Source organism: Arachis hypogaea, chromosome 14, assembly GCF_003086295.3.
Source record: "Arachis hypogaea cultivar Tifrunner chromosome 14, arahy.Tifrunner.gnm2.J5K5, whole genome shotgun sequence".
Classification (NCBI taxonomy): Eukaryota; Viridiplantae; Streptophyta; class Magnoliopsida; order Fabales; family Fabaceae; genus Arachis; species Arachis hypogaea.
Window position 1 is genome coordinate 20,442,523 of NC_092049.1, and position 18,728 is coordinate 20,461,250.

The 18,728-nt window shown below is 39.7% G+C and overlaps 1 protein-coding gene across 8 annotated transcripts; it reads left to right on the forward strand.

Moving 5' to 3' along the window:
• Positions 1 to 1,019: 1,019 nt before the first annotated feature.
• LOC112741781 (uncharacterized) lies at positions 1,020 to 18,191 on the forward strand. Of its 8 annotated transcripts, none has more exons than XM_072213912.1 (14): positions 1,020 to 1,822; positions 1,930 to 2,078; positions 2,665 to 2,808; positions 2,907 to 2,982; positions 3,093 to 3,515; positions 3,626 to 3,802; positions 3,892 to 3,989; positions 4,201 to 4,285; positions 4,392 to 4,466; positions 4,595 to 4,687; positions 4,780 to 4,920; positions 5,350 to 5,471; positions 5,604 to 5,673; positions 5,803 to 6,488. In XM_072213912.1, the coding sequence occupies exons 2-11, from the start codon at positions 1,993 to 1,995 to the stop codon at positions 4,780 to 4,782; spliced, it is 1,260 nt and encodes a 419-aa protein (XP_072070013.1). In that variant the 5' UTR covers positions 1,020 to 1,822; positions 1,930 to 1,992; the 3' UTR covers positions 4,783 to 4,920; positions 5,350 to 5,471; positions 5,604 to 5,673; positions 5,803 to 6,488. The 8 variants fall into 8 exon arrangements, with proteins under 8 accessions (XP_072070013.1, XP_025646667.1, XP_025646670.1 ...); XM_025790882.3 differs by having other exon boundaries at positions 4,786 to 4,920; XM_025790885.3 differs by having other exon boundaries at positions 4,780 to 5,471.
• The last annotated feature ends 537 nt before the right edge of the window (positions 18,192 to 18,728 follow it).

The following is an 18,728-nucleotide window of genomic DNA, read 5'->3' on the forward strand; positions in this document are numbered from 1 at the left end:
TCTTGAATATTATAAAATGTATAGTACTCCCTTATATATTTTATTTCTTATTGTTTTTTAGTTCATAGTAAATTTTTTAATTATTTACTAACCTTTATGTTTAATATGTAAAGTGTCCTTTTTATTTTTTTTTGAGTTTGTTCTTTTTTATATTCTTACTTATATTTATCATTGAATTTTTTAATATTTTTTTCAGTGTTGTCATCTCTCAGGTATGTTATTAAATTTTTTCTGGTATTCTTATTATTTCTTGTTCATATGAATTCTATTTTTTTTTCTTTTATGCACTGTATTTATATCTTATACGAAGTTTATTTTATTTTTTTTATTTCAGATAGTTCGTATAATTTTTTTTATCTTTTATTATATTTCTGTTATTCATATGACGTATATTGTTGGTATAATAAAATTTTTATCATTTTTTTTAGATGAGTTCTCGTTTTATATTTGACTATACTGCATATGTTATTATACTTTATTTTCTGCAGAAATGGACCCTGTTCGAGATTCAATTAAGGATCAAATTATTAATCACACATAGTAGAAATAATAGTGTTCTTATGCACTAAATTTGTATAACATACTATTTTTTGGTATTTCATTAGTCTTTTATCTTTTAATTTAATATTTATTAGTGTTTTTATATATTAGCATATATTTTGTCAATTTTTTATATGTTACTTTAATTTAGTAAGTAAATATTAATTTTATTATAGAATAAATTAATAAGATTTATTCAAACATGTAAAGTAAAATAATAAAATAATATTCAAAATTATTTTAATTGATGTCTCTTTTAGTAATTTCTCATGTAAAGGTGAGTTTGAGTAGAATAATCCACACAACATTTATTTTACTATACGCCATTCTGACAAAAAAATTGCCAGACATAAATCACGTTCACACAAACTTACTTGTCATCAAATTTAAGTTTGCAAAATCAATTCGATGCAAACACCCGTTTGCAAACTGTAATCCAAACACACACTTAGTGTTACTCGTCTTCTTAAAATTTTATATAATTTTGAACCCGAGTTATGCTAATGGCAATACAATTTCACCAATCCAGGTAAACGGGCCTTCTACTAACCGTTACTACTGTGATAAGCTTTAGAAAGTTGTTTCTAAATAAATTTCACTGGAAACTTCCGAATAAAATTCATTCATGATTAGGGATTAATTCATAATAATACAAGGTCCCGTTGCGGCCCCCGTTTGATACAGAAGATGCAAAGGGAAGGCTCGTGCACGTACAACTCCGTCGAAGACGTAACGGAGCAGTAAGATTGGAGGAAGGAGATCCTTCAATCCAGGACAATTACACCACGATGACTGTACCATGGTCCGTAACGGCGTTCCCACACCCTGTTCAACAGGCTCACATCCCTATGTATATAAAAGCGTGTTACACTGGTAGGGAGATCACGCATCTGCGGTTGCGTTCCCAAGGATGGGATTAGGTCGGATGTGATGTGATTGACAGATCTTGGCGGGAAGCTTTGCTACGGGCATGGTAAGTAGAAGATTTCAGGTATAAAAGACCAAAATGTCCCTGCAATGCACCCGTGACCTTCTTGGTTATTGGCATCAGGCCGTAGATGCTACACGTGGTTTTAAGATATTCCACTTCGTATTTTTAATGGGAAGATAACTTCGCTGAGGGAATTAGAGAACTGAGTCCCAGGGCTGGCATACGAAATATAGTTCCACTGTCTACCTACAGCAATATCAATGCATGTGAACTTGGACAACTGGGTAAGATTCATCTCCTCGCGAAGGACCAGGCACAACTAGAGTAGTCAACCTGATTGCCCCCCAATAGGTAGGGGGCCATGTTCAGCAAACCCTAAAGTTATGCTGTATTCTGATATATCAATGCTGTATTTTGCTGATTTCTCATTTGGGAGTCACATTGTGTGGTATCTTTAGGGAATCTCTGACGGCTAACAGGTTGGGATACGGTCCACTTCCCGTAACAATTCGTCAGGGCACATGTTCTCGCAGAGGGAAGATGGTGATTCGAAGCATAGCCCCGCGTTCTGCAAAGGGGTTGGGGTCTTAAATCGTTCTTCACGGAGGTAAGTGTTCGAAACATTGTGTCACTAAACATTTGTGAAAACTGTCATATGTGGATGCACCTTAGCTTCTATTGAAATTAATCATGATACTCCAGTTCATTTGTATGGGAGACGTTAAGTCCACCGTTGACGCCAGGCCAAGCCGGCGCATTCTGAGGTCCCTTATCTCCACCCACGAATTATTTTCTAACAACTACTCAGAAAATCGTGCAGCCCGGGTTGAGTAGGATTTCGATGGCAAACCCGAGAAAATAATGCATCTACACTTGGGTCAATTAAGTCTGGGCCATTAGCTTTTTCTTTAGGCGGAACTTATGGGCCAAGTGGTTAATAACATGAATGGGCTTGGTAGAAAAGTTTGGTTATTCCTTATACCTGGAAGTAACTGGTTAACAACTACTGGGCCTTGCAAAAGCGTCTTAAGTAAAACATAACAACGTCTAACTTGACTATGGCCTTAAACATAAAAGAAAAATTTTGAGAAGACTTTAGTAGGATATAATTTTGGATTGGGCCAGGGCAATTGTGTCTATAATGCTAAGTGCTTTTCTGATCCCTTAATCGCTTACTTACATTCTGTTTGCAGGCGTGGAACAAGCAACAGAGTAAGAAGGTCACTGTCAAAGTTTGGCTTCTCCGAACCTCCACTTACTGTTCGTCCTTGGTCGCATAATCAGTCTGATTCGACGCGTTCCTGCGCGAGGCAAGAAACCCCATCCCACACCAAGAGGTTTGTCACCGTTCCTGCATCGATAATTATCATTCGTATAGAAAACTTGTTATCTTTTTGTGACCACGGGTTGACATTGGGCGTCGTCATTTCCGCAGCTTACCTTGCCAAACTGATGTCGATCCAGGTTTGTTCGTTGCCCGTACTGGATCCTCATGCGCCCTTGCTGCAAAGGTAAGAACATAGAGGTGACCCTCCCCGAGTAATTGCAAACCCTAAACGTTAGGAAGTGCTGTCTTGAAGGCTGTTTACCTATGAACCTCCTGAGCTTCTTATGAAAACAGGATTGCAGCCCAATCGCCCTCAGTGTTGTCACCAGCGTATCTGGCCTAAATAAAGAAATTCGAAGGCTCACCAAATGCATATGCCGACACAACGAGGTCGTGGCCGATTTTCGGAAGGCGCTGACAACGTTGGCGAAGATTCAAAATATGGAGCAACAATGTGACCATGGAAGGAGATTTAGGTGCCCGTGTTGGAGTGGGATTCCGTCAAAGCGGCGGCTACGAACGGAGGATTTTGAAGCTGACGATCCTATTGCTCAGGAGACGGACCGGTCGCAGCACCATGATCCGAGCTATGCGCCGACACTAGATGGAAAGTTTATCATGGATCACATGCCATTCAGGTCGAAGAAATTGAAGAGAGCACCTCGCACTCGACAAACCGCCCGAGACAAGTCGCAGACGAAAAAAAACCCTAACATGGTAAGCCCTAACATCGTCAACAATTAATTGAAATCGTACGCGACGTCTTTCTTTTAGCATCCCTTTCCTCTTTATACTTGTCTAACCAGTGCCCCTGTGATCCCTGCCAGGTCGATCTTACTGGTGAAAGAGGTCGGCAGAGTGGACATCCTCGGCGTCCCCGTAGCAAGTCGCCGGGCCGCTCTAACTGTATACAGAAGCACTACAATTACCTTGCCCCGGTTGGCAGCGATGGAGCTGTGCACGAGTCAGCTCTGCTATGCATGGTTGCGGATAAGATCCCCAAGGTTAGGTTTCCTTTCATCTATTTCATTTATCCTTCAACGTGCTTAGTGACTAAGACGAGACTGTCTGTGGTATTCACTGTTTGAGGTAGGCCTTTAACCTAGCATTCGTACCAACCCGGAGTATGGACCTCGCTGGGGTTGAGCTTGCTGTTGCTACATACATCTTCAGCAAGGATCTTCCGAAGAGGTAAAATGGATGTCTTCAGCCAAATATTTCATCCGTGCATTGTCTCATTTATTACGGCATAAAACGTGCATGACAAAGTAGTTTAGGAGAACCCAACGTGGTTATGCGATCACTAGCTCCCCAATCCGCATGCTCCGTTTCGCTTAATGTCCGATTATGAAACTGCCCTCCTTGTATTATGTTTTAACCGCTCCTACTAATTCATTTCCAGTGAAATTCTGGCTGACGTTGGTCATTGTGTTGCGGATAGGACAGCATTATTAACACTTGGCCCGAATGAAAGAGTTATGGATGACGTGAGTGGTTAAGTGTACCTTAATGCATTATTTGTTGTCTTCCTAGGCGCATTCGGCCTAATTTCCCTTGTCGTTACTCATATGTTCATGTCTAAATTGTTGTCAGGTCATTACTATCGTGGCAACGATGTTGTCGAAGACCTCCAGCCAGCACCAGTGGTTCATGCCGACTATGATCATGGTGAGTCACGATAAATGTAACAGCATGTACAACGTCTGATTAAGTCTTTATTACGTGTCTGTTAATATCAATAAGTTATACGTTAGGTCTTGCTAACTAACAAGGGACGATGTTTGTTTTAACCGCAGCAAGATGCACTCCAAGGAACGAGTATGACGCAGGCTAACATAGATGCTGTTGTGAGCAAGCATATGAGGTGCAAGGTCGACAAGGTTACCGAGGTTTGTAAACGATTCCCGTAACCATTGGCAAACATGATTCTAGCAGTCGTAAGTTATGCACCGTAACAAACTTTTTTTGCCTCTCTTGCAAGTGACAGATCTTTCAACCAATGTGGACGGACGGACACTGATTCTTGATGGTTGTGGATGTTCTCCGACAGAGGCTGATGTACTTCAACTTTTTCAAGTGTACAACGGAGACCGAGGCAAGAAAACTTGCTATGACGCAAGTCGTAAGTCTCGTCACTTTTTACCGTACTCTGCATGTTTATACTTCTTACGTAGGTTATCTCCTTTTACCATATAATTCTTCTTAGGTATGGACTGCGTACTGTGTGCAATTAAAAACCCGGTTTCTCTATGTACTTGTCAGATTGCTGGATGCATCTCTCTGGTTTTTATATGGTAGCCTTGTTAACGTTACTGGGTTAATTAAATGAAATAGTGACATGGTAATAGAAATGCAGATTGCCAGGTATTAGAAATCCCGTCGAATCTGACCGTGCCACCAATAATAGGCTTAACTGGTTAAGTCCAATTTCGGGGCCTTTGACATGATTTAATTACTTATCCTGGTTGCACGAAATCGATTATGTATAGGTTTGATTTTTTTTTGGGAAATATATCGTGAGCTGCTATCGTAGAACTCGTTTCTTAAGCAGGCACTGCATTTGGAGTCGCTAACAATTGGCCCCAAGTGGCTATCGAAGAGCACCGCTGAAAGACCACGTTTCTCGTCTTACCCGTTCGAGGAGCCCCTCGTGCCCCAGCAACATAGGAAATCGTGAGTTCTGTTGTTATAATGTTGTCAATAGGCGTACTGTCTTCTTAATTGTTTGTCGGGTCTTTTCTCCATCGTACTTTTACTGCATCAGTATGTAACCAAACTCTTATTTGTTGTTGTTACATGACATAGGATGGACTGCGGTGTATGGGTCTTGCAATGGATGATTAGGGGAGCTCTTTGGGCTATACACAACGTGACGGTACGTGTGCAAAATACGTCGAATTTGATATACTTGAATGAAATTTGTTAATGATCCAACATAGATAAGAAGTGACATGACCTTGTTGTATTTCGAAGACCCTATAAACTGCGGTTTCATGGCTTGCAGGCAGTAAACGACCAGACTAGGATGCGAATAGCACTTGATCTTGTATTGAGATTACACAATGCAAAGGCAATCGACATCGTCAAAAAGGCTATGAGTTTCTGGAGCAAGAAGGTTGCGTCTTCGCGACGACGACGGCAACGATAGCCACATACGCTGGGAAGAACATATAAGTCTCGGTTGAGGGGACTTACGTATCATTTTTTGTTTTTTGGTTTCCGTCCTCCCCCGATCAGAAAATACACCTGGTCATGATGGACATCGACACCTACTGCGTCGTTTACATGCGCACCGGTTTTATGTTATTTTTTGTCATTTTGTTATAGTAGATAGGAATTTCACCCTTATTCCGCGTGGGTCACCATGGCAGTTGATACGCATAGTATTGATACGAATAGTAAGAACAAGAGGAGTCGCCATGCAAACTCGGTATAACTATTTATGGGGTATGAAACCAGTTTCAGAAGTTGGAAACTCACTCTAATTATTACTTATACAATGTCACTAAGGATGATCAGAATCTGTACAGGCAATCATTTTTTTGGAATCAAATTGCACCGTGTACAAGCAATTTTTTTGTTTGTAAAAATTTTTAGCAGTTGTTCGCTGTAAACTACAACATTAGTGTCATCTATGTATGTATATGTAAGGGTTGGAAGCATGAAGCATGGTTACTTTAGTTGAGTTCAGTGTTGAATCTTTTTGACCCCAACTTCAATAATTTTTATCACCGTGTATAACAAATTTTAGCGTGTGGAACAACTTTAACTGCATCCATATTCGACTAAGCAAGTAACAGAATTTTAAAGAAACTGCATTAATTTTTGCTATTCTCATCCACCATTCTTCTGAATTATTAAACTACGTGACTACAATTACGGTCTTAAATATCTGGAACAGCTCAGCATGCGATGGCCGTCAACGGCATGTATATTATGAGTTGTGCCTATCCTTACGCACAACACAAACCATTGGACTAATTTAACAATCAACAAGCCCACACTTACAGATGAAACACTTGCCACAACTCAGCATGACTTACGGCAACCACAGATTGAACCTGTAATTAACTAACGCTTATGAAATGTTGTTAACAAAACCCAGGACCATAAAAGAACCATAAAGATAACTGAACGCAAGATGGATGTCATGTATGGGAAACATGTTACCACAACATTTTCTGATACTGTGCGTAAGGAATACGTAAAAATAATACAAGCCGACTAACATGAAGTACGCATTACTCGCAAATTTGAACTAGACGGAACACCCTTTAATGTCAACCATTAAAATGTGAAAGGAACACCGTCGGGCAACGAACACCTATCAAAACCTGCGCCTTGGAACGAAGCGGAGTCACACTCTCCCGCAAACTCTTCATGCTCAGCCTATTAGAAGTTCCCTCCGGACCTGTTGGCGGACCGAGAGTTACCCAATGCATTCTAGAATAAGATTTAACATTCATGATGTCAGCCATAACTGTGGTAGTATTAACAGGGGTATGAGTCACGTTGGCAACACAATGAATAAAAAATTCGATACATGTTTACCTCTAGAACCCACTGTTGGAAGGCATCAGAACCCGGCGTACTAAAGTGCGTAGCAGTCATAGCGGGAGCTTCTTCAGGTGAGGAAATCGCCGCAGCTGCTTGACTAGGCTCTACCCGGTGGAGTGTTGAACAGCTGGGAGCTGCAAAGAACTGGTGTATCTGCTGCCCCCCGAGGAAGAAGTTGCCGCCGGCAACCCCTGGGCTTATCCGGGGTAGACTAGACTTTGCTGCATTCGGTTCGGGGGGTCTTGGTACGTATTGGTCGGTGCCGCCGGGAAAACCAGGTTGAGAGATGCCAGGTGCAGCCTGCAACAAGATAAACAAGTTATTCACAGGAGACGGATACGGAAGAATGAAGCGACCGTCGTGAGGCAAAAGGCAAGTCAATAAACTTAAGCAACATCTTACGTCAGACGGACATCAACGAAGAGTGTAAATCACATACAACGAGCCAAGTTTAAAAGACAAACTTTTAATATCATGATCGTGGAAAGATGTTATCCAGCATATAATACGAATGAAATTAATCAATAATCAGTGAAAAGTAGTATTCTCATGTAATTTTCCAAGTCAATTTACTTCACCGTGCATACTGAAATCACATGTAAAAAATAACCAACAGAACAAAACATACCTCCGAGCAACTACGCCCCGAACGATTCCCGCTAGTCTCTCCGGAGGATCGAATCTCGACCGTCGCTGAAGTCCCTTCTCGAATGCCAGCTTGGCTCATCTCCCTTTGAGAAATGCACGTCCTCTTCGTGTGCCCGGGATGCCCACAAGAAGTGCAGCAACGCCTACTCCCCCAAGTTCTGCATTTGTCGAGGAACCAGCCTCCCTACCGCGTTTTGGGGCCCCTTTAGTCCGGGCGACCGGCGGATCCTTTACCACGTCCTGTTGCCTCTCCCTGGCCTCGTGGTCTACGGTATTGCCCCTACGCACCTGAAGCCTCCGGGCCAAAGATGTTAGTGCATCCCTCACTAAGAAGTCAGCTGCATCGTCGGAAGCTAGTTTCGCCACGACACTCATTGCACTGCACAGCGCGCCGTACCTCAATAAACAATTGCTGTTGCCCGATAGATCACATGTTTTGGATGCTGTCCATTCCTTTGCATCCTTACACCAACGCCTGACTACCAAACCAGGTGGGATTTCGTCCCAACCCTCATACTTCATCACGCAAAATATATGGCAGCAAGGAATCCCTTCACTGTTCCACAGCATGCAATCACATTCAATCTTCGGTTCGCTTGGATCGTAAAGCACCTTGCGAACCTTACGACGGTTCCCCACGCTAGAGAACTTGTAGACAGAGGTTGTGCTAATGCTGTCTTTCCCCAGAAACAGTAAACTCCCAACCCCCTTTATCTGTTTCCTAACCTCCTTGAAGACTGCCCTGGTGTATGTTTTTGCAGCAAACAGCTCGATGTTATCAAGACCTGTGGTCAGTACGGGCGTGTAGTACGATGAATAGAATTGAGTTGTGACCTCATTGTTGCGATAATCCTTTACCACCCTATCCAGGCTCTGAACCAATTCAAGAAGGCTGTTTGTGGACTTCAGGAACCCTTTGATGAATGCATTTATGCCCTCACACCTGGAAGTTGTCCTGTAACCCACGCAAAAGGTGCCCCGTAGATATGCCGTTGCCCAGCTATGCCTTAATTCGTAGGTGCTTTTGACCCAGCTGTTGTTCATTAGGCCTAAACTTTCCACCGCCGTGCTCCAGTACTCCTCGAACTCGGTAACATCGAGGTTTGCATAAACTGCCTTCTTGAACACCTTCCGAAATTCAGGCTCCTTGACCCGTAAGACACAAATTTTTTCCAAATGCCACCCGCATAGGCGATGCCTGGCTAAGGGAAGCACATCGGCGATCGCTGCCCGCATGGCTTTATCCCCGTCAGTGACCACAACGGAAGGCTTCTTGTTTTCCATGACATCAAGAATATTCAACGACACCCATTTATATGTACGGACCTCCTCGTCCTCTAGCAATGCAAAGCCGAAAATTGCTGTCTGCTTGTGATGATTTGATCCGGAGAACACCACCAGAGGCTTCTTGTACTTGTTGGACCTGTATGTTGCATCAAATGCAAGGACGTCACCGAACAACTGGTAGTCCGCCATCATCTGCCCATCCGCCCAAAATAGGCTACCAAGTTGATTCTCTGTTGTTTTGGTATATCTGGCGACAGTCATCATGTCCGCGTTGGCCTTGCCTTCCAAATAACTTATTGCCGCTGCCGCGTCTCCATTGTTAATTTGTGCTATTCTTTGGCTATGAACGTAATTGTACAGATCCCTCTTAGTAAACCAAAGCATCCCGTAACCCCCTGACTGCCCGGCCATGTACGCCATTATCTTGGACGTCGCAATGCCAAACTTTTTTAGACTATCCACTTGAGCTTTGTCACTGTCACTCAGATTGCGATGACTCGGAAGAAGATGTCGAAACATAGTTGTAGCAAGAGGGTGGTTATGGTTGTCGTCTATTCTCCGGACTTTCCAAACCTGATCTTGAAGATCATAGTAAATTTTCAGCTTCGCTGAACAACCCGTGCGACTCTCCAGCTTCTCCTCCCTCACTCTTTCTGGACGATCGTAGTGTTTCTCATGCCTTGTGCCTTGACGATGACAAAAAAAAGTCTCGTCTTACCAAAAGACCATTCATTCGGGCCACGTCACCCTTCCTTACACCGAACCCCCTGAGTCTGGCAAACTGTTTGTATGCCGCGTAAGCATCTTCCTCGGTACTGAACACTTTGTCTAAGAAATCGTCCGTCGACCTAAAACCGGGAGCATCAGGTTCACATGTCTCCTGCCCTGGCCCGACCCCGTTCCCATGGGTTTCCTCACCCGTTTCGGCCGTCTCGGAGTCACTGTGAAAGGATTCATCCTCGTCATCCCCAATCGGAGAAGACACGCGGAAATACTCCTCCTCACTAAGACTGCCCGAGTCATCTTCTCCAACAGTGAAATGCGACTGCGAATCCATTCTTCAAGCAAACAACAAAGGATGTCAGTCACCTAGAAGATGGCTAATCGGCAGGAAACCTATCATGACTTACTATGCGACTTAATGAAACACCCGCATCGGAATAGGTAGTTAAAACAGGCTAACCATACATAAATATTCAAATATTCAAATAATTAAATACACAACAAGTCTATGCTTATAGATGATGCTACGTATTTTACCGCACATTGACTAACCGGTGAACTCATTAACAATGCCACGAGTCCAACATACTTACATACATTCGGGTCCAACTTATGGACACAATGTGGATACCATGAACAAGCTTTATCGATTTCAATCAACACTAAAGACTTGCCTTCTGTCCAATTTCTTCAACCTGGAGGAATGGATTATTTAAGCAATGCAGCAAAATTATCCAAATGTTCTAAAAGAAAAACCATAACAACAATAACTGTTTTTAATTGAGATCATAACAAGAACAAAAAAAAGAAAACAGAAAGAATGGGAGCCATGCTCCATCACAACATTAGTATAGGAAATGTTATCTTTGACTAAAGTAAATAGTCTTTCTTATGCCACTGATCTATGGAGTGGGAACCTACATTGAATACATCTAATTCAACACCTCCCCATACAAAATATATTACACTTATTATTGACTTATCAAAAATTAAAAAAAAAAATTAATAATAGCCTAACGCCATACAAACAAAACTAGCACAATGTAATAGATATCTCACGTTACTCAACCAATGGAACATGTAAACCTTATAACTCCTCTCTTAAGCCAACTCTCACACTATTATTCGTCTGATTTTTTATTGGTACCTTCGGTGTGAGACAGACACAACATACTAATGCACTGAGACCTTCCATGGTTTTACTTATCCTTAGTAAAGACTATACAACTGTTACTTGCACGATCTCTGACCTCCCGCTACACATCCACAAACATGTCAACCTTTCTTTCTATGAACCCTGCTTTCTATCACAATTAACTTCTTTTTCTCCGTAATCTCATTTTCGTTCTTACAGTGTTGGCAACTCCATAAAAAGGTACCTTGAAGACTAAACTGATGCACGGCAATGTGCACAGGACTCAATTCATGTGTTCTACGCAATGACAGGCTACACTAAGGAAGGAAGACTTGAATGTCAAACATAAAAAAGACAAAGAGGGATTAGAAATTTCGTGTGACAATTACCAATTAGAAATCAATTCCAAAAGTCTATATCACCAACAATTCAGTATTCAGGTTGAACGACACAAGCTGGCATTCTTCTCATAAAAATTGAAGAAGAGGAAAGCACCCAGGCAATAACATATATGGCAGAACTGGGTAAACCCCGTACCTCATGCATCTAGCGGAAGCCCGAAGCCAGGCACAACACAACATATTAATGGACTGAGTTGAATTCAACACACCCAATGCTTCAGACCTCTGAAGCGAGACACCATTTTCAACAGATTATATTCCACCAGATCAACAACCACCATACTTCATACCTAAATCGACACGGGAAGTAGCGCAGAACCGGGTTTCTCCCCCGCCGGCAGCGGTTACGTCTATCGCACAGCCCTAATCAGCGCCAGATACGACAAGAACCATCAAACTACACTGGAGTTTGTTTCCAGCCTTCGACTTCTGCCTCTGCAGCAACACTATCTCCCTCTGCCTCGAACCTAGCGCATCATTTTTGGCCACAACACCGTCGTCACTGATTCGCTTCCCTTTGATGCATCAGGGTCTGCGTCTGTATTTTTTTTCCTCCCTTCTAATTTCAATACCAAAAAACAAAACCCATTTTCTATTGGATACCCAAATATTTTTCTTGGCATAACCCATCTTAACAAGTCCACTAACAGACTGTGCAACCAAAAAGCTTCGGCTGGTGGCTCAGCCAACCATGCCATCAACCAGTAGACAAGCTCTGCAAAAGAGAGCAACGTGTCGATCTCATGATAATTGGGATAGAAAATCTGTAAATCTGTATCAATTTAAATCTTTACCATAGAAGGGCCCCTTTTGATATTGTTGTTTATGAATGTTAAATATGTTGGCTCTTGAAAGAATGATGAAAAGGAGAAATGTTATTGATAATCTGAAAAATCATAAAATTGATTCTTGAAGCAAGAAAAAATAGTGAATACAAAAGCTTGCGAAAAAAAAAGAAAAGAAAAAATGGCGAAAAAAAAAGAGAAAGAAAAAGAAAAAGCAAGCAGAAAAAGCCAAAAGCTCTTTAAACCAAAAGGCAAGAGCAAAAAGCCAATAGCCCTTAAAACCAAAAGTCAAGGGTAATAAAAAGGATCCAAGGCTTTGAGCATCAGTGGATAGGAGGGCCTAAAGGAATAAAATCCTGGCCTAAGCGGCTAAACCAAGCTGTCCCTAACCATGTGCTTGTGGCGTGAAGGTGTCAGGTGAAAACTTGAGACTGAGCGGTTAAAGTCGATGTCCAAATCAAAAAGAAGAGTGTGCTTAACAACCCTGGACACCTCTAATTGGGGAATCTAGCAAAACTGAGTCACAATCTAAAAAGGTTCACCCAATTATGTATCTGTGGCATTTATGTATCCGGTAGTAATACTGGAAAACAAAGTGCTTAGGGCCACGACCAAGACTCATAAAGTAGCTGTGTTCAAGAATCAACATACTGAACTAGGAGAATCAATAACACTATCTGAATTTTGAGTTTCTATAGATGCCAATCATTCTGAACTTCAAGGGATAAAGTGAGATGCCAAAACTGTTCAGAGGCAAAAAGCTACTAGTCCCGCTCATCTGATTGGAGCTAAGTTTCATTGATATTTTGGGATTTATAGTATATTCTCTTCTATTTATCCTATTTGATTTTCAGTTGCTTGGGGACAAGCAACAATTTAAGTTTGGTGTTGTGATGAGCGGATAATTTATACGCTTTTTGGCATTGTTTTTACATAGTTTTTAGTATGATTTGATTAGTTTTTAATATATTTTTATTAGTTTTTAAATAAAAATTACATTTTTGGACTTTACTATGAGTTTGTGTATTTTTTCTGTGATTTCAGGTATTTTCTGGCTGAAATTGAGGGACTTGAGCAAAAATCAGATTCAGAGGTTGAAGAAGGACTGCAGATGCTGTTGGATTCTGACCTCCCTGCACTCAAAGTAGATTTTTTGGAGCTATAGAAGTCCAAATGGTGCGCTCTTAATTGCGTTGGAAAGTAGACATCCAGGGCTTTCTAGCAATATATAATAGTTTATACTTTGCCCGAGTTTAGATGATGCAAACTGGTGTTCAACGCCAGCTCTTTACCCTATTCTGGAGTTAAACGCCAGAAACAGGTTGCAAAGCAGAGTTAAACGCCAGAAACAGGTTACAAACTGGCGTTTAACTCCAAGGAAGACCTCTACACGTGAAAGTTTCAATGTTCAGCCCAAGCACACACCAAGTGGGCCTGGAAGTGGATTTCTGCATCATTTACTCATTTCTGTAACCCTAGTAACTAGTTTAGTATAAATAGAACTTTTTACTATCATGTTAGGCAACTGATCTTTGATTAGTCTTATGCTATCTTAGACCTTTATGGGGGCTAGCCATTCGGCCATGCCTGGACCTTGTTCTTATGTATTTTCAACAGTAGAGTTTCTACACACCATAGATTAAGGTGTGGAGCTCTGCTGTTCCTCATGAACTAATGCAAAGTACTATTATTTTTCTATTCAATTCAAGCCTATTTCTTCTCTAAGATATTCATTCGCATATAAGAACATGATGAATGTGATGATTATGTGACGCTCATCATCATTCTCACTTATGAACGCGTGCCTGACAAACACTTCCGTTCTACATGCAACCAAGCTTGAATGTGTATCTCTTAGCCTCCTGATCGTGAGATCAGAGTCTTCATAGTATAGACTAGAATTATTGGCGGCCATTCTTGAGATCCGGAAAGTCTAAACCTTGTCTGTGGTATTCCGAGTAGGATCTGGGAAGGGATGGCTGTGACGAGCTTCAAACTCGCCAGTGCTGGGCGTAGTGACAGACGCAAAAGGATTACTGAATCCTATTCCAGTATAATCGAGAACCGACAGATGATTAGCCGTGCGGTGACAGCGCATTTTGGACCATTTTCACTGAGAGGACGGGATGTAGCCATTGACAATGGTGATGCCCTATATAAAGCTTGCCATGGAAAGGAGTATGAAGGATTGGATGAAAGCAGTAGGAAAGCAGAGATTCAGAAGGAACAAAAGCATCTCTATGTGCTTATCTGAAATTCTCACCAATGAATTACATAAGTATCTCTATCTTTATTTTATATTTTATTTATATTTTAATTATCAATTCACCATAACCATTTGAATCCACCTGACTGAGATTTACAAGGTGACCATAGCTTGCTTCAAGCCGACAATCTCCGTGGGATCGACCCTTACTCACGTAAGGTTTATTACTTGGACGACCCAGTGCACTTGCTGGTTAGTTGTGCGAAGTTGCGACAAAGAACTAAAATTATGAATATGCGTATTAAGTTTTTAACGCCGTTACCAAGGAATGAACGATCACGATTTTGTGCACCATGTACCAAACTTGAATTTGATTCAAATTGGTATATGAAATTGCTTAATAATACCCAAATTAGTCCATTTTCAATTATAAAGCCCTAATTCCCAAAATATTGTCTTCTCTTCTCCAACCTCTCTGCTGTCTTCTTTTCTTCTTCGACCTTTCTGCTATCTTCCAATTCATCTTGTTTTCTCGTTTGCTTGAGTGATGATGGGTGGTGGAGAGAGAAGCTAAAGTAGCTAAGTAAGAACATGCTAAACTCAGAGATTATGCAGAGAAGTTGTTGAGATCTAATCCGGGTTCAACTATCAAGTTAGGTGTTAGTCCAATGCCTAACAGAGACGGTGTATTTAAAAGGTTTTATGTCTGTTTAGATGGGTGTAAGAAAGGTTTTGTGGGTGACTGCAGACCCTTGGTAAGACTAGATGGTGCTTTTTTGAAGACCTATTTTGGAGGTTGGCTATTGTGCGTCATGGGTCAGGACGCAAATAATCATGTATACCCAATTGCATAGGCTACTGTTCATGTTGAGAACAAAGACACCTGAAAGTGGTTCTTGGAGCTCTTGCATGAAGATATTTGAGATCAGACAGAGCATGGTTAGTGCTTCATCTCTGACATGTAGAAAGTAACCTATAGGCTATAAGGTTCAATTAGAATCACAATATATGATTTTAAGGATCATTTTGAATTAATGAACACAATTTGAAGGACTATTTTGTATTAATAACAAAAAATTGAAAGACTATTCCGAATTAAGTTATCTGTGTTATCGGTGACTGTAACATATATTGAATGACTATTTTGTTACCTTGTAAGGTCTGATCCTAGCATTGCCTGAGGTTATGCCAGGCGTACATCACCACTTCTGTGCGTGGCCCCTGTGGAAAAATTTCTAGAAATAATGGAAGGACTCACACTTAAAGAGCTTGCTTTGGAAGTGTGTTAGAGCAATGACTGTCCAAAAATTCAATGGGCATATGCAATCAATAAAGAAGGTGAATGACTATCTAGAAATTCAATGAGAATCAAGAGTTGAACTCATGTAAAATTAGTATTTTATTTTATTGCATCTTCATCAAAACATTACATACCACTTAAGAAATTTAAAATTTCATAACACATTCATTCATCATTTATTGACAATAAAATCCAACAAGCTAAACTTAAACACATACCAAAGGTAACTACAAAAGCTAGCAACACCATTATCATCATCTTCAAGGTTTTAACATCACTCTTTAAGCTTATCATTCTCTAATTAAACTAATGTAAAACTTCTTGTGAAATGGGTATTGCACAAACTGGTTCTTCACATCTATCAGTCCAGCGGAAGAAATTACAATGAATTCCATACTGCAAAGTAAAAAACGCAGGTGAATCCAAACTCAAAGTGAAACCATCTTAATATTTTCTTCAGAGCCAAAACCTTACCTCATAGTTTGGACAACCATAAAATGGTCTACCAGGATTCTCAGCTGTCATTGAGTACTTCATCATTATCTGAAGCTTGCAGCTGCAGAAAACAGCGTTCTTCCCTCCCTTATTACGCATTTCTTTGCTGCTATAAGGTTTCACTGCAGAGTTGTTCCTACTTGAGCTACTTTGTCTTCTCTCCCAACCACCCATCATCACTCATGCAAACGAGAAAGTAAGATGAACTGGAAGATAGCGGAGAGATCGAATAAGAGAAAAAGACAACAGAGAGGTCAAAGAAGAGAAGACAATAATTTGGGAATTAGGGCTTTATAATTGAAAATGGACTAATTTGGGTATTATTAAGAAATTTCAGATACCAATTTGAATCAAATTCAAGTTTAGTACACATCAGCATACAACTGTAATGTCCACATGGCACTTCACGCTCCACATCATCAATGTTTAGACGGTGGACTAACGGAGATGCACTTCTGGGAATTTCAGGGATTTAGTTGGTCATTTTTAAAAGTTGAGGACTAAATTGAGTAGCGATTTGAAATTTAGGGATTATTTTGGGCATTTACTCTATATTAAATAGTATAAAAGTAGTACAGAGACAGAATCAAAAATGCAACTACATGAAGTATAATAGAAAAATAGTGACTAAAATTATTGAGGTTAAAAGTGTGATAGAGGAAAGGTCAAAACCTAAGAAAATAAGAGGTGAAGTCAGAGATGCAGAAAGAGAAGTCAGAGAAAAAAGAAAAGAATGAAATTCACGGAGAGAGGCAACACTATAACAGGCTACTCCACATGATTATGCAACTTCCTACTAATAGTGTGTTCTTTCATGCTGCGTCTCAGTCCCTGATTCTCTGGATCATGCGCCACATGTCGACTCTTTTTAACTAATTCAGTTCCAATTTAGTCATTCTGTCCTTCTTTAAAATCTCTCACAAATTCATATTTAACTTTGTTCGTTATATTACCCCGCCCTTCAACCTCAACATTGTCCTCAAGGTTAAAAGTTGGATAAGTCTTGAAGAAGTCCTCCGCTTCTCCCCATGTCCTTTCAGCTCGTGCACCCGGTCCCCACTGCACCCACAGTTGCGGAACCTCTCGGCCCTGTAGTAAAATTGGTCTATTCCTCCCATCAATCGCATGAAGAGCAAGTATGGGACCTTCGGCTACCGATTGTAGGTGAAGGAACTAATTTAGTGCACTACATTCAATTTTAAAGACTAAAATGAGTCATTTAATGCAAAGTCAGAGATTAATTTGGTGCATCTACAATGATAATATAATAAATGACACATAAATGAATAATGTTGCAACATGTGACACAAATTGACACATGGCCAAATAGTATTATGACACGTGGCACAATCATCCACGTTAATATGCCATATATCACTGGTCAATACATCATCAAGTCATGTCATCACGTCGTTAACAAAATATAGGTTAGAAATTAATGTGGTGCACTTTTGTCAATTTCAAACACGTAATTAGTACAATTGGAATCTCGAAAACGATTTTAGTGTACGACGCCAATTTCAAAGACCACTTTAAGATTTAACTCACCCAATAATGCCATGAAAAATTCAATACCATAAATACTAATATCCATTGATTAATGATATATTTGAACAAATTATTAAAATTAAAAACTCTGAACAATAAATCCTAAATATTTCTTATAATCTAAAAATGATATAGGATGTTCAACACCATAAACACTAATAATTCTTCTTCTTCCTTTTCTTAATTTTTTTCTTAGGCATAAACAAAAATATAGAATGATGATAAGTTGATCCATAAAGGCAAGGTGTAAGATTCCTCAAAGGACGTGGATTTGTATGACTGCATCAGGCGTCATGTTAGATACAGTGCAAATTTTCTTAAACGGTATGTTTTTTTATTGTTTAAAAAATAATGAAAAATCAATTAATAATTAGCTAATATAAATTTAGGCATCGTCTGCTAAATTTTTTTAAAAAAGTGTTTGTGTTTTTTTTATTTTACGTTTGATAAATAAAAAAGATTGTATATTTATACATAATTTTTAATTTATCAAATACAAAATAAAAAATTTATACTTTGAAAAAGTACAAATACTTTTTTAAAAAATTTTATCAAATCAAACTTTAGTTATATAGTTTTTAAATGTTAGCAATATGTCAACTTTTAGTAATTGATTTTTGATTAATTTTTATGTTCTTCTAGAAACACCCTAAGTTTTACCAGAGACATTAGATAAATTATGATAATATTGAAAAGAAAATAACTTAAAATTGTTGTATTTAATTTAATATCTATAATTTTATACACATAATATTTATAATTATATATTTTTACATATAAAATTAGTAAATTATTTAATTATTTTAATAATAATTAAATAATATAAAATAAAAAAACTTTTTTTT

Excerpts from the sequence above, each read along its gene's own strand:
- LOC112741781 (XM_025790884.3), top strand. The coding sequence starts at position 1,993 with ATGTTCTCGCAGAGGGAAGATGGTGATTCGAAGCATAGCCCCGCGTTC. Across the intron at positions 2,809-2,906 it reads ACCCCATCCCACACCAAGAG|CTTACCTTGCCAAACTGATG; the intron begins GTTTGTCACCGT and ends TCATTTCCGCAG. Across the intron at positions 3,803-3,891 it reads TTGCGGATAAGATCCCCAAG|GCCTTTAACCTAGCATTCGT; the intron begins GTTAGGTTTCCT and ends TGTTTGAGGTAG.